Source organism: Mobula hypostoma, chromosome 6, assembly GCF_963921235.1.
Source record: "Mobula hypostoma chromosome 6, sMobHyp1.1, whole genome shotgun sequence".
NCBI classification, from domain to species: domain Eukaryota; kingdom Metazoa; phylum Chordata; class Chondrichthyes; order Myliobatiformes; family Myliobatidae; genus Mobula; species Mobula hypostoma.
The window spans coordinates 81,635,418-81,651,875 of record NC_086102.1 but is presented as its reverse complement, the minus strand read 5'-3'; the positions used below and the strand labels follow the sequence as shown (position 1 = coordinate 81,651,875).

Below are 16,458 nucleotides of genomic sequence, written 5' to 3'. Positions count from 1 at the left end.
ATGACTTGTCACAAGGGGCGGGGGGTCTAGATTAGTTCTATTTAACTCATCACCAGTTGCCTTGCAGAAGACCCACGTTTATAATATGTGCTTACAAATGGGGAAACTGTCTCCGTAAAAACTTTGTTATGTAGTACTGTATTGGAAATTCTGGCACACTCAGGGAGTACCCAAATTGTGAGAGGGGTGGTGCAAGATAGAATTCAGACTGACAGAAGTGCAGACACTAACAGATGTCCAGGATCGACTGGGGCAAACTGGAATGATTGAGTACCCAGCAGTTTTTAGTCCAGCATGCAACAGGCAGCAGAGTTTTTCACTGTGTATTGGACACAATCTAATTAAAGAGTTAGTCTGAATGTAATATTGTAAGGCAGAGATTCCAGGTCTTTCTTCCATTCTTACAAACTGGCATCACAAGTACTAGGCAACATTTTTTGCCTGTACTTAATTGTTCCCAAGTCAGAAAACCAATGTAGTCCTGTACCGAATTGGAAACATAAGAACATAAGAAATAGGAGCAGGAGTAGGCCATCTGGCCCGCTGAGCCTGCTCTGCCATTCAATAAGATCATGGCTGACCTGGCCATGGACTCATCTCCACCTACCTGCCTTTTCCCCATAACCGCTAATTCCCTTACTATGCAAAAATCTATCCAACTTTGTCTTAAGTATGTTTATGACGTAGTTTCAAGTTCCTGGGTGTCAAGATATCTGGGGTTCTAACCTGGTCCCAACATATCGATGTAGTTATAAAGAAGGCAAGACAGTGGCTATATCTTATTAGGAGTTTGAAGAGATTTGGTATGTCAACAAATACATTCAAAAACTTCTCTAGTTGTACCATGGAGAGCATTCTGACAGGCTGCATTACTGTCTGATATGGAGGGGCTACTGCACAGGACCGAAAGAAGCAGCAGAGGGTTGTAAATCTAGTCAATTCCATCTTGGGCACTAGCCTACAAAGTACCCAGGACATCTTCAGGGAGCAGTGTTGGAGAAAGGCAGCGTTCATTATTAAGGACCTCCAGCACCCAGGGCATGCCCTTTTCTCACTGTAACCATCAGGTAGGAGGTACAGAAGCCTGAAGGCACACACTCAGCGATTCAGGAACAGCTTCTTCCCCTCTGCCATCCAATTCCTAAATGGACATTGAATCTTCAGACACTACCTCACTTTTTTTAATATACAGTATTTCTGTTTATTTGTATGTTTTTAAGATCTATTCAATATACATATACTGTAATTGATTTACTTTTTTATTATTATATTTATTATTTTTTCTCTTCTATATTATATATTGCATTGAACTGCTGCTGCTAAGTTAACAAATTTCACGTCACATGCCGGTGATAATAAACCTGATTCTGATTCTGCACTGCTTCATTGGGCAAAGAATTCCACAGATTCACCACCCTCTGAGAAAAGCAGTTCCTCCTCATCTCTGTCCTAAATCTACTCCACCGAACCTTGAGGCTGTGCGCCCTAGTTCTAGTCTCACCTATCAGTGGAAACAATTTTCCTGCCTCTATCTTTTCTATCCCTTTCATAATTTTATATGTTTCTACAAGATCTTTTCTCATTCTTCTGAATTACAGCAAGTACAGACCAAATAAGTACAAGGACAGACAATAAATGCTGCCTAGTACTTCTTACTTTCTAAGAATTAACAAAAAGACTCGGGACATCTGCCTTACAATACTGCATTCAGACTTACTCATTAACTAGATGGTGCCCATCAACTGGGCAGGGAATTCCAGCACAACGGAAATACACCCATCCAAGTCAGAAAGGTATGCAACCTGTGGAGAAATTGGAGGCTCCGGCATTCCCAAGCCCCGGCTGCCACTCACAGGTTGTGAGCTTAGAATCTGAAAGCTGTAGCAACCATATTACAACCCCAACAATACGGCAGAAACATCCCAGGTTCACAAGACCAATAACAAACAGAAGATTGATACCAAGCTCCAAGAGAATACAACAAAGCAGATTAACAACTACATGGTCAAACCAAAAGCAAAACAACTACCACCCAGGGGCTCTGACATTCACCATCAGGAAGAGATTCAAGAAGCTAATCATGCTGCACATTAACTCCAGCCTTTCAAGCAACCTTGACCCCACTGTAACTCGTCTACTGCTGAAACAGGTCTGTAGTTGACACCATCTTCCTGACCCTACACCTTTCTCTGGAGCATCTGACAGTAAAGCACCTACATCAGATATTTTTTATTGATTACTGCTTCACCTTCAATGCTAATAATTCCAAGCAAACTTATCACTAAACTCTGGACTCTGGGATTTAATGCCTCTCTCTGTAACTAGAACCTTATTTCCTGACCAACAGATCACATTCAGTAGGATGGGCAGCCACACCTCTGTCATGATTATTCTAAGTACCGGTGCTCCCTAATGTTGCATCTTCAGCCTCCTACTCTACTCCCTGTACACACAACTGCACGGCCAGATTTCCTTCCAATTCCATCTGCAGATAATACGAGGCCAATATCGCAAATAACAGTGAGTCAGAGTACTGGAAGGAGGCAGTGATCTTAGTAACATGGTATCATAACAAAAACCTTTTCCTCAGTGTCAACAAAAGATCTACTGGTTATTGACTCCAAGAAGGGACACATGCTCTTATCTGCATCAATGGCACTGAGGTTCAGAGCTTCAAGTTCCTAGAAGTGAACATCACCAAAACCTGTCCAACGACCTATCTGTAAAGAAGGCTCACTCTTGCCTCTTCTTCCTCAGGAGGCTAAATGAATCTGGCACGTCCATGTTGACCCTTACCGATCTGTATCAATGCATCATAGAAAGCATCCTGTCTGGATGCATAACGGCTTGGTATGGCAACTGCTCTGCATGTGACCTCAAGAAACTGCAGAGCATTGTGGACACAGCTCACCACGGAAACGGGCCTTCCCTCTGTGGTCTTCAGCTATCCTTCTTGCTGCCACAGTAAATCAGTCAAGATTATCAAAGACACCATCAACCCTGAAAATTCTCTCTTTTCCCTCTTCCATCAGCCTGAAATTGATACAAAAACCTGAAATTGCATACCACCACTCTTAAGGACCGCTTCTATTTCACTGTTATAAGACCTATGGTCCCCTGGGAAGATGGATTCCTGACCTCACCATCTACCCCATTCCTGCTGTTGTCTGTAAGGAGTTTGAACATTTTCCCCGGGACCTCACGGATTTCCTCTGAGTGTTCCAGTTTCCTCCCAGAGTCCAAATCTTACTGGTTGGTAAATTAATTGATCATTGCAAACTGTCCGGTGATTAGGCCAGGATTAAATCGGGGGATTGCTGGGCAGCAGGGCTCAAATAATGACCTTGCACCTTATTGTTTACCTGTACTGCACTTTCTCTGTAGCCATTAACACTTAATATAATTCTGCATTCTTATTGCTTTAGATTGTTCTGCCTCAGTGAGCTGGGTAATGACTTGATCTTGTGAAACTTTTCACTCTATCTCTAACTCAAGACTGTTTAATATCATTTCTAGTTCAAAAGTATAAAGGAGAATGAAATAATTGTTACTCCCATCTGATGCAACACAAAACACAATAATAATAAAAACACAATGAATATAAACACACAAGATGGCTTATATACATTGGTAGCATGTACATATAGTACATACAATCTAGGTACATGTGACAATAATAAACCAATTCCAATTGAATATTAAAAAAGAAAACTGCAGGCTCGCCAAATGAATGAAAATCAAGAAAGGCTGGAGGGACCTAACAGCTTAGCAGGAATCTGTGGAAAGAGAAACAGAGTAGACGCTGTTTTTCATTCCACAAAATCCATCAGAGTGCGGAGGTATTAAGCAATTCTCCAGTGACAGAGGCGGGAGAAACAGAGAGGCCAAATGGTTCAGGGAGGGGATGCCAGAGCTTCAGGCCGTCAGAACACATAACAAACCAGCTGAAACTGGAGACTCCAAAATCTTTTCCCCAGACTTATAATGAAGAGGAACCCTCGGAGAAATATTCTGCGAATCATACTAAAATGGGTTCAGTATTGCATTAATGTCAATCATTGATCGACCAAAGCCGTGATTCGGTGGTAAGCGGCTGCAGAACTCTCTCTCACACTTCCACTGCCTGTGAGCGGCATCTGTGAAACATCAAACTTGCAACCCTGTCCTGCTTCTAACGAGCAAGGCGTCAGCATTTTGCAGGGCTTCGCTTTAAACACACAGGATATATATAAATGTGTACACACACACACACACACAATATCCAGCAAATGTAACGAGCGCACATTCCCAAACGTACATGTATGGGCAGCTTTGTAATCATGTTTTAGAGCGAGGTAAAAATTAAATATAAACCACTTACCACGCAGAGGGCCGGTTTCTCAAAAAATACCAAGTCTGACATGGTTGAAGCATTGACTATACATATGCACCAGTTCTTTGCAGTCAGTTGCAAAGTGCAGTGATGGAAATGGATTATTAAGTGTCCTTCGTTCTCACATCCCGACTACCAAAGAGGCTCCAGTTTCAAGCCTCATAAGCAGGTGCCTCCGCCGTTTTTCTTCATAATACCTACACCGGAGAACGCAGATTGCTATCCTTCACTGCGGTCTAGCCCGCATCAGTCTCCGGCTTGCTGCAGGAACACGGTCAGCGCCGCTCGCAACCCGGACTAGGCTATCGGGTTCATAATAAAGCCTTCACCGTGCAGACGGCTCCTTTGCTGCTGGTTGAGTGGGGGGTGGGGGTTCAATTGACAAGACCCCGACTCACTGGCGCATCGACATGAATGTGTCAACTGATCGCCGTTCGGCGAACAAGACGGGACGAGTTGAAGCGCCGCAGCTGTTCCGCGTCCGCTATGCACTGCGCCCGACCACACGTGCGCCGAGCTCCCCGACACATTCGCGGCCGCTCGCTGATGTTATGAGCAACAGACGCGAGTGCGCACGGAGCAATAAACCCAGCCACATGGTGACGAGCTGCTGCTCATCTCTGGCCCCGAGCGCTCTGAAAATCCCGAGTCCCTAAAGAAAAGGCAGTGATCCAAGATATCCAAAAAAACTCTTCAGCACTTCTCAGTTCGCGGAATTAATCACCTTTAATAAAGGTCTGAATTACAAGATTTGCCCAAATTGAGAAATCGCGCGCTGAGAATCAATTTTTGACCAGCGGTTCACTTGCCGCGGTGTCAGTGTTGGGTGACCCTCGTGTTTAATTCTGAGCCAAAGGCTCAAATCTCGCGCCAGGAACAAGCGCACGATCCAAGTTTACTACGGTGCGCTGGGACTGCATTGTGGGGATATGTTTTGAGTGTTATCTCGGATATGTGTCAAAAAAATATCGTGCTACAAGTGTCCAGTCACTCTTGCCCAGTATTATCCCTCAACCAACACCTGAAACAGATTAAAGTGTCAACTGTTTAATTGTTGATCCTGGAATCTGGTTTCTATATTGCAACTGAACTATAATCACAACAGCAAGTGTGACATTGTGGGATGACGTATTATCCTAATTAAATGCAGAGTGTCAAAACATTCAGCGAGTCAGGCTGCATCACCGTCTGGTATGGGGGGGGGGAGACACTGCACTTGAAATAATAAGCTGCAGAGTGTTGTAAACTTAGTCGGCTCTATCATGGGCACTCGCCTCCGTAGTATCCAGGACGTCTTCACGGAGCGGTCCCTCAAAAAAGGCGGCATCCATCATTAAGGACCCCCATCACCCAGTTCTCATTGCTTCCAGCAGGAGGGAGAAGGTGCAGAATCCCGAGAACACAGACTCAACAATACAGGAATATCTTCATCCCCTCTGTCATCCGATTTCTAAATGGACATCCAACCCACGAACACTACTGTTCTACTCGTTATTTATATTTTTGCATTACTTGTTTAATTAACTATTTAATATCTGTATACATACTGTAATTCACAGTATTTTTCTGCTATTATGTATTGCATTGTACTGCTGCGCAACAAATTTCAAGACATATGCATAGTAAACCTTATTCTGATTCTGATCTGATGAAAGGTTTCATATCAGAAGAGCTAATTCTGTTTCTCCTTCCACAGATGGTGTCTGGCCTGCAGTGTTTCCAACATTTTCTGTTTTATTTCAGATTTCCAGCATCTATAGTCTGAAAATTTTGCAATAAATGAACAATTACATTAGAAACATAGAAAACCTACAGCACAACACAGGCCCTTCAGCCCACAATGAGGTGCCGAACATGTACTTACTTTAGAAATTACCCAGGGTTACCCATAGCCCTCTATTTTTCTAAGCTCCATGTACCTATCCAGGAGTCTCTTAAAAGACCCCATCGTATCCGCCTCCACCACCATCGCCAGCAGCCCATGCCACGCATTCACCACTCTCTGTGTAAAAAACTTACCCATGACATCTCCTCTGTACCTTCTTCCAAGCACCTTAAAACTGTGTCCTCTCATGCTAGCCATTTCACCCCTGGGAAAAAGCCTCTGACTATCCACACAACCAATGCCTCTCATCATCTTATACACCCCTATTAGGTCATCGCTCATCCTCCGTCGCTCCAAGGAGAAAAGGCCTTGTTCACTCAACCTATTCTCATAAGGCATGCTCCCCAATCCAGGCAACATCCTTGTAAATCTCCTCTGCACCCTTTCTATAGTTTCTGCATCCTTCCTGTAGTGAGATGACCAGAACTGAGCACAGTACTCCAAGTGGGGTCTGACCAGGGTCCCATATAGCTGTAACATTACCTCTCAGCTCTTAAACTCAATCCCATGGTTGCTGAAGGCCAATGCACCATATGCCTTCTTAACCACAGAGTCAACCTGCGCAGCAGCTTTGAGTGTCCTATGGACTCAGACCCCAAGATCTCTCTGATCCTCCACACTGCCAAGAGTCTTACCATTAATGCTATATTCTGCCATCATATGTGACCTGACAAAATGAACCATCTCACACTTATCTGGGTAGCATGTTGTCAAACAACGCCTTAGCCTTTTTCTTGTGCTTGCACAGCTTTGAGAGATTAATCCAATGATTTACAGTTAAGTTTATTGCATGAATCACAAATATTTCAAAAATGTCCTCAAGGGCAGGGCAACATGAACCAGTACAAAAGCATTATAAACTGGCTTAAATTAGCAGCCTTCTGAAATCTTATCGGAGTCTCCTTAGATGCAGGGAAGAATGAAGATGATGTGTCTATAGGCCAGGAAGATTAGAATAGGAGGAGGCCAGTCACTCTCAATCCCCCTCTCAATTCTGCATTTTGAAAAAAAAATCATTTTCAGGACATGTGTGTCCCAGGTTAGCATTCATTGCCCATCGCTAACGACCCTTGAGAAGGTGCTGATGAGCTGCCCTCTTGAACCACTGGAAGGTACTTCCAAGCTGACGTTGAGGGGGGAATGCCAAGTTCATGTCCAACGATGATGAAGGACTGGTGTTTATTTCTGAGTCAGGATGGTGTGTTACTCAGAGGGGAACCTGCAGATTGTTGTGTCCCATGTGTAGGCTGCCCTGGTCTTTTACTGTGTTATTGCTGGTGTGTAAACTGGGCAAGTAACTTCAGTGCATTTTGTAGATGGTGCACACTACAGTCACTCTGCACTAAAGATGTTGGGACAGGCACAAACACCTATGTCAGGATGCTGTTCATCGACTATAGCTCAGCATTTAATACCATAATTCCCACAACCTTGATTGAGAAGTTACAGATCCTGGGCCTCTGTACCTCCCTCTGCAACTGGATCCTTGACCTCCTAACTGGAAGACCACAGTCTGTGCTGATTGGTGATAACATCTCCTCCTCATTGACGATCAACACTGGCGCACCTCAGGGGTGTGTGCTTATCCAACTGCTCTACTCTCTCTATATCCATGACTGTGCAGCTACGCAGAGCTCAAATACCATCTATAAACTTGCTAATGATACAACCATTGTTGGTAGAATCTCAGATGGTGACAAGAGGGCGTACACAAGTGAGATATGCCAACTAGTGGAATGTTGCCACAGCAACAACCTAGCATCCAATGTCAGTAAGTCAAAAGAACTGATTGTGGACTTCAGGAAGGGTAAGACAAAGGAACACATACCAGTCCTCATAGAGGGATCAGAAGTGGAGAAAGTGAGGAGTTTCAAGTTCCTGGGTGTCAAGATAGCTGAGGACCTAACCTAGTCCCAACATATCGATGCAGTTGTAAAGAAGGCAAGTCAATGACTATAATTCATCAGAGGTTTGAAGAGATTTGGTAAATGTCAACAAATACACTCAAAAACTTCTATAGATGTACCATGGAAAGCATTTTGTCAGGCCACATCACTGTCTGGTATGGGGGGGGGTGCTACTGCACAGGACTGAAATAAGCTGCAGAGTGTTGTAAATTTAGTCGGCTCTGTATTGGGTACTAGCCTACAAGGTACCCAGGACACCTTCAGGGAGCAGTGTCTCAGAAAGGCAGCGTCCAGTATTAACGACTTCCAGCACGCAGGTCTTCCCTTTTTCTCACTGTTACCATTAGGTAGGAAATACAGAAGCCTCAAGGCACACACTCAGCGATTCAGGAACAGCTTCTTCCCCTCTGCCATCCGATTCCTAAAGGGACGTTGAACACTTGAACTCTACCTCATTTTTTAAATATATATTATTTCTGTTTTTGCATGATTTTTAATCTATTCTTTATACATTTACTGTAACTGATTTATTTGTTTTTTATTATTATTATTATTTTCTTTTCTTTTCTTCTATATTATGTATTGCATTGAACTGCTGCTGCTAAGTTAACAAATTTCACGACACATGTCGGTGATAATAAACCTGATTCTGATTCTGAGATGGATGAGATGCCAAGCAAGTGGGGTGTTCTGTCTTGGAGGTTCTGTTGAAGATTTTTGAGAGTGGTTGGTGCTATAATCATCCAGGCAAGCGTAGGGTTTTCAAGCACACTTGTGATTTGTCACTTTTCAATATTTTCAAAATCTTGAAGTGTTAGGTGGGAAGACATTTGCCATGGAATACCCAGCCCTGGAAATTATTTATTTATTGAGTTACAGTGCAGAATAGGCCCTGTGAGCCACACTGCCCAGCAATACCCCAATTTAAATCTAGCCTAATCACAGGACAATTTACAGTGACCTATTAATCTACCAATAGGTACATCTTTGGACTGTGGGAGAAATCTGGAGCACCCAGACAAAACCCACGTGGTCACAGGGACAACATGCTAACTCCTTACAGGCAACAGTAGGAATTATCACCATGGTGTACATGTGGTTGGTCCTGTTGAGTTTCTGATGAGATATCATTGGCGGGGGACTCAGATTGTCATTTTCTGTATCATTTCATGGGCATGATTTGACTCTTAATTGACAACATGTGGAAGCCAGTTTTTCAAAGGATAAGTCTAACACAGTAACTTGCTATGATAGTAGGTGTAGTGTTGTACCATGATTAGATTACAAAGGCAATGCATTTGGTTACCTCGTCACTGTTTTTCATACCTATTATGTTGGGGAGCCCTTGGACTCTAACACTCAGCAGACCTTTCATTTCAGGCTGCGTGAAGAATAAATTTGTTGCCATGACAAACTCGGAAATAAAAGCTTTTCAAGTGGGATGTTGTGCAGGTAGCTCAGTTTTTGCAGCAGAAAAGTGTGAACTGACATTGGCCCAAAAGAAAGCCAAGGAAAAGATACATTCCAATACATCTAAATTATTTCAAAGTGTGGCCCTGTGATGTAGAGAAAGACTGGATTCCATATTTCCCTATGACATAGAAGAAGGAAACTATGCTGGCTCATGGAACAATGCAAAATACCCCACCATATTCCTTTGTAACCTATTCTCACAGATCCATAGATTCTACCATTCACCTATAAACTAAAAGCAAGTTATAGCGGCCAAGTAATCTGCCGAAAGTTTATGACTGGGTTGTGGGAGGGAACTGGAGCACCAAGGAAAACCCATGAGATCCCAAGGAGGGCAAGCGAAGTCCATCGAGGAAGGCCAGGATTGAAACTGGGTCACTGGAACTGATTGGCAGCAGCTCTACTGACAACACCACTGAGCTGCTACAGGTACATTGTTCTGTGGGGAAAACTTGTTCCCACAGAAGCAAGAAAGTTTTACCACTATTGTACCTCTGCAAAGGGAGATAAAATTGCTTATGATCTTTATGAAGCCCTGTCCCACAACATTTGAACAGTCTGCCTTTGAAAGCAATAGAAAAAGTACCACAGTGAATGAATCAAATGATTTTGCAAATCATTATGGGTTTGCACTATAAGTTGACCAGAGGAGGTCAATTTGAAAAGTGTGTTGGTCAGACCCCAATAGGAACTAACTCACATTAGAATCATTTCTAGTAATTTCAAAACTGTAACAAGAGCAAAGACCAGTTTTTGCTAACATAGGATCCACTTTTCCTCAGAGGTAGTATATATCTTGAGCAATTTGCATGCATGTATCTTCTTTATTATACAGCATCATTGAGGAATTTTGCAGAAACAGGAGGTGGAACAGCAGTAAGCATTGCGAATAGAATCCCTGCACAGAGGAGGTCATTCCAATGCTATCAAATCCGTAGAATAAAACCACAACTTCATTTCTTGTCCTACCATGATAAGATCTTTCTAAAAATTCACTTACTGCATCGCATTCACTTTCGAAGATTCCTATTGAATCTGGCTCCCACATGTTTTCAGACAGTTCAGTCCAGATCACAGAGTTATACAGTCATAGTTTGACAACACAGAAACAGGCCCCTAGCTCCAACTCATACATGCATCCGAAGGCATCTTCATGAACTAGTACCATTTGTCTTCATTTGGTCCACATCCCTTTAAGGAGATCACAATAACTCACAGAAAAAAATAACAACACACATTTCCACAAATCACCAATGGATCCTTTGCCAGTCACATCTAAGCACAATCCATCTATTTTCTTCCACTTAAAATCATCCACAAGCTCGTCGCAAGAGAGCAAATACTCTCTTGACTTTATTGGTCTGTGGAGGACAATCATAGCTTCTCCAGTCTATCCAAATAAGCAGTCTCTCATCCCTGACACCGTTACAGAAAACCCCTTCTTATCTTCTCCAAAGCCTTCACAATAATCATTTATTTTCTTGAGTAATAGTGCTTTGTCTAATGGTCTCCTGAGGTTACAATTAATAGTCTTGAGAATAATCAACCTTTAGATCTGCAACACTGCCCTCTTAAATGTTGCACCCAGTATAGAATATGATTTAATAAGGCTTTAGTATAGCTTCCTTGTTCTTAAATCTATTTCCCCTATTAACAAGGTCAAGCATTGAAAGCTTGAGAGAAAAGTAAACCCTGAAATGTTTCTCTAATGGAGGAGAGAGTGGTAGAGAGGCAAGAAGGTCTCCCAATGGAAATGGTGAGCAACTGAGGCTTGGCATTGAGATGATATTATTCAACTGGACACTAACGAGCTGCTTTCTTGAACATATACTGTAATTCCCAAGGCTGCCGTTCAAAGGCTATGAATTTCTGTTAATGAAACACAGATTTCTGATCAGCAATACAACTTACTAACTACTTCTGAGGTAACTTTATTCTATATCTTATTTCATAAATAGAAAATCTTCTGTTGTAGAATGACTTATTGAGAAAAGTACACACTTACACTAGCAGAATCCTTCTGGGAGAGTTTCTCTATAAGTTCTCAATTTGAATCACTTCACAAGCACAATCTTGAGACTTTGGAGATGACAGCAACTTTTAACTGTTCATTTTTTGAACATGTGGAACTTGATCATAGAGACAGGAAGGAAATGTACAGATGGGGGTGGGGAATGTGGTAGAGGACAGATTTAAATTATGCTAATACTAAAATATAACCCACAACACAGTGAAAAGAACAGAAGACTGCAGAGAAGTCAATGGATGGTTAATAAATACAAATAGTGACACTAAATCAGAACAGATCTGATTGTCAGATAGCTGATCAAAACAACAGATATGCTTCTTCAAGCTGCAGAGAAAGCTGCAATATGAATTCACACCGAACACATACTAAGGAGATTTCTCCATTACAGACGGTGAAGAAAGACGGCTAAGCACATCTTTCCCTCCCCTCCTCTCTCTGCATTCCGCAGGGATCGCTCCCTACACAACTCCCTTGTCCATTCGTCCCCCCCATCCCTCCCCACTGATCTCCCTCCTGGCACTTATCCGTGTAAGCGGAACAAGTGCTACACATGCCCTTACACTTCCTCCCTTACCACCATTCAGGGCCCCAAACAGTCTTTCCAGGTGAGGCAACACTTCACCTGTGAGTCGACTGGGGTGATGTACTGCGTCCGGTGCTCCTGATGTGGCCTTTTATATATTGGCGAGACCCGACGCAGACTGGGAGACCGCTTTGCTGAACATCTACGCTCTGTCCGCCAGAGAAAGCAGGATCTCCCAGTGGCCACACATTTTAATTCCACATCCCATTCCCATTCTGACATGTCTATCCACGGCCTCCTCTACTGTAAAGATGAAGCCACACTCAGGTTGGAGGAACAACACCTTATATTCCGTCTGGGTAACCTCCAACCTGATGGCATGAACATTGACTTCTCTAACTTCCGCTGATGCCCCACCTCCCCCTCGTACCCCATCTGTTACTTATTTTTATACACACATTCTTTCTCTCACTCTCCTTTTTCTCCCTCTGTCCCTCTGAATATACCCCTTGCCCATCCTCTGGGTTCCCCACCGCCCCCGTCTTTCTTCCCGGACCTCCTGTCCCATGATCCTCTCATATCCCTTTTGCCTATCACCTGTCCAGCTCTCGGCTCTATCCCTCCCCCTCCTGTCTTCTCCTATCATTTTGGATCTCCCCCTCCCCCTCCAACTTTCAAATCCCTTACTCACTCTTCCTTCAGTTAGTCCTGACGAAGGGTCTCGGCCTGAAACGTCGACTACACCTCTTCCTAGAGATGCTGCCTGGCCTGCTGCGTTCACCAGCAACTTTTATGTGTGTTGCTAAGGAGATTTCAATGAGTTACAAACTGTGTGCAGCTGTGAATCGATATAAAACTGCTTATTTGATGCAGCTAACATTCCTTCTTTTAATTAATTTCAATCTGGCCTACCTGACCTATCACAAACAAGAGAAAATCTGCAGATGCTGGAAATCCAAAGCAACACACAGACAAAATGCTGGAGGAACTCAGCAGGCCAGGCAGCGTCTATGGAGAAGAGTACAGTCGATGTTTCAGGCCGAGACCTTTCATCAGGACTTACGATATTACCCGAAGGTGGAGTTTAGGAATGTACTCTTCTGGCCCAAGTTTTGTCAAGGAGAATGCTCATGATTTGCTGATTAATTATTCCCTTGCCACATGGTTTGTGCTTAAATATGAACAGATGAATTTACCTTTTTATTGTTTCTTAAACCATTATCTCATATTTTTAAAGTTCAAACTAAATAAAAGAAGCACAATAGAATCAATGGAGGACTGCCCCCAGCAGGACGGACAAACAATTGATGTACAAAAGAGAACAAACTGTGCAAATAGAAAACGGGAAATTTTATGTCTAAATAACTTTTCTATTAGGAACAAGTTGTGTGAGGGAGAATGGGAGATATTGAGTAAACACATAAACGCATTTAGAAATTATTCCCAGGCAGGTGGGGTTGTAGCCAAAAGAGAGAGTTTTAATACAGTTAACAGGAGAGATGAGATTTTCTTTTTGTAGCAAACCTTTGGGAAAGCCATCCTTTAAAAGATAAAAGAAAACATTTCCATATACTTGAAAAGGGAAAAAAAAATCAGAGTTATTTGGAAAGAGCAGCAAAGTAAGACTGACTGAAGGTCTTTCACAGCTCTGTGCAGTGAGATTCTAAGAAGTATCACTTCAGACAAAAGGTTGTCTTCTTTTCCTGTGGCCAGAATCTTGGTCACAGTCAGTTGTTTTCTATTGAGAGTGTCGATGCCATCAGCCCAGATATTAAAAGGCATTGCAACATTTCCAAAACAAAAGCATCTCTGCACCAGGAAGGCAGGTTGAAATGGCAGTAGAGAAGGGGGTAATTGAGGAGGGGCTTGGGTAAGTTACATACAAGGCACCTGGCAGCAAAATCCTAGTGTTTTTGACAGGTTCAGGTGATTCTCCACAATTGAATAGGCTCTGCACATTGTGTGGAAAGGCCTTTGTCTGTTAGCTCCATGGGTGGCATTGTAGAGGAAGGCAGTACTGGACCCAGAATTTCAAGAGGTGCACTCCGGGACAGTAGGAGATGAGGCACTGGAGAAAGAGTTGTTAGATATGCACTTGTTCAAAGTTCAAAGTACATCTATTATCAAAGTATGTATAGATTATACAACCTTGAGATTCCTCTCCTTAAAGACAGTCAGAAAACAAAAAATCCAAAAGAACCCGTTTAAAAAAAGACCAACAAACACCCAATGTGCAGAGAGAGGGGAAAAAAAAAACACAAATCATGCGAACAATAAAAGCAAGCAACAGCAGTCAGAACGAAAGTGAGCCCACAGACCCGAAGCCTGGTGCTGCCGGAGGTGGCCCACAACCTCAGCTCATCACACAGAGGAGCAAAACACCGCAGAGTTCACAGACACAAAGCCCAGAGGTGGCCCACAGCCATAGCCGTGGTGCAGCAAAGAGTGGAGCAAACTTCGCAGAGCAGTGAGTAAGACTGGCCTGCACCTCACCTCTGGTTGCCTTCTTGTATTGTGGGAGGTGTGAAGCTGAGATGTAATTGGGAGTTTGTTGTAGGGTATCAGAAGAGTAATGGGCCAGTGGTTGGGAGGTATTGTTGGTGGTTAAAGGAGTATCAAAGACTTTGTTGGGAAGTATTAGGTACACTGCACAGAAGAATTTCCAGTACTTGTTTCTCACTTGACCCATTATGTAAGGATGTAGAAGAAAAATTGGTCTTTCAAAGAGAGTTAATTCCCTTGAATGTTTACTGCTTAATCCAGATATAGAACTTGAGAGGACTCGCTTGCCCTTCAAAATTGTCTGTTCCCTGAGCGAGAACCTATGAAAAGCAGGGGGAGGCAATTAATCCCTTCGTGTCTAACTAATCATTCAACGAGATCATGGTTGATCTTTTAATTCAGAGCTACTTCACCGCAAAACCTCACATTTCTTGATTCCCAAAGCACTCAGAACTATTTTGGCCTCTGCCTTGACAAATCCCCGGTTTTGCCTGCTGCTGGTAACCGAGATTGAGGTCAAATCGTTCGGATAGAGATGGTGCTCGGCACTCGGTGTTGGAGGGCTGATCGGAGGCTCGAAGTTTTTGGACGACTCAGAGTCGGACTGTGGTCGGGCATGGCAGGGAGAGTTTTCTTCCTTCTCCTGTCTGCGTGAGATGTGGGACATTCGAGAGACTTTGAACTTTTTACTGTGCCACGGTCTGTTCTTCATCAAGTTATGCTATTTTTGCACTGTTGTAACTATATGTTATAATTATGTGGTTTTGTTCGTTTTTTTCAGTCTTGGTCTGTCCTGTGTTTTGTGATATCACACTGGAGGAATAATGTATCATTTCTTAATGCATGCATTACTAAATGACAATAAAAAGAGGACTGCGTGTTCTCATAACCTAATCTAATCTATACTCAGTGGCTGAGCCACCACAGCCCTCTTAGACAGAGAATTCTAAAGATTCACAAAGCTTTAAGTGGAGATATTTCATTTCATCTCATTTCCCAAAGGTCACCCCTTTAATTGAAGCTTTGACTTCTGGAAGTAGACACCCAAGGCAGGGCAAGCATCTGCCCTGTCAGGTCCCATAACAATTTTCAATATTTCAATGGGATTACTTCCCATTCTTCTCAACACAAGAGAGGACCAACCAAATCTGCTTAGCTTCTCCTCTTATGGCAAATCTCCTATATGATTAAATTAGTGAAGCTTCCCTCAATCACAAGTATATCCTTCTTTGGGTAGTGTGTCCAGACATGTACACATTATTCCAGGTGCAGTCTCACTAGGGCTCTACATAATTGGAATAAGATGTGCCTATTCTTTATTCAAATCCTTTTGCAATCAAGATCAACTTGACTTTCTAATTGAATATTAACTGTCAATGATTTGAATACAAGGTCATAAAGCCATTTTTCTTAGCATCATGTTGATTCTCTTATCTACTACCAATAATTCTATACAGTACTCTACTGTCTTCCACTTGAGAAAATTTCAGCGCAGATTTTATTTTCCTAATCTCCAGGGATAATCTTATATACAGTATTCTCTCCCAGGACCACCCCTCGTCCAGTGTAAATCTACAGTGCACCAACTCTAAGATAAACCTAACTGGATTTAAGCATAGAGGCTTAAACAGCACAGAGATCGTAATAAAACATTGTACAACTTCAGCAAGGTTTCCTTACCTGTTGTACTCCAACTATCTTGCCACAAAGGTCAACTTGCCGTTTGTCTAACTTATTGTTTGTTAGACCTGCATGCTTATGTGCCTC

The 16,458-nt window shown here is 42.8% G+C and overlaps 1 protein-coding gene across 3 annotated transcripts in view; it reads right to left on the bottom strand.

Moving 5' to 3' along the window:
• Positions 1 to 16,458, bottom strand: part of LOC134347583 (rho GTPase-activating protein 6-like) — a 551,475-nt gene that overhangs the window by 327,403 nt on the left and 207,614 nt on the right. Inside the window, exon 1 of one of the 3 annotated variants that reach the window (XM_063049934.1) lies at positions 11,643 to 11,721. The exons of 1 other annotated variant lie outside the window; for it this stretch is intronic. Coding sequence is in view for 1 of the 2 variants with exons in the window: in XM_063049932.1 (XP_062906002.1) it covers positions 4,361 to 4,402 (42 nt within the window). In the remaining variant the exon portion in view is untranslated. Of the gene's footprint in view, positions 1 to 4,360; positions 5,152 to 11,642; positions 11,722 to 16,458 lie in introns of those variants that run through there. One more of the 3 variants, XM_063049932.1, reaches the window with a different exon arrangement.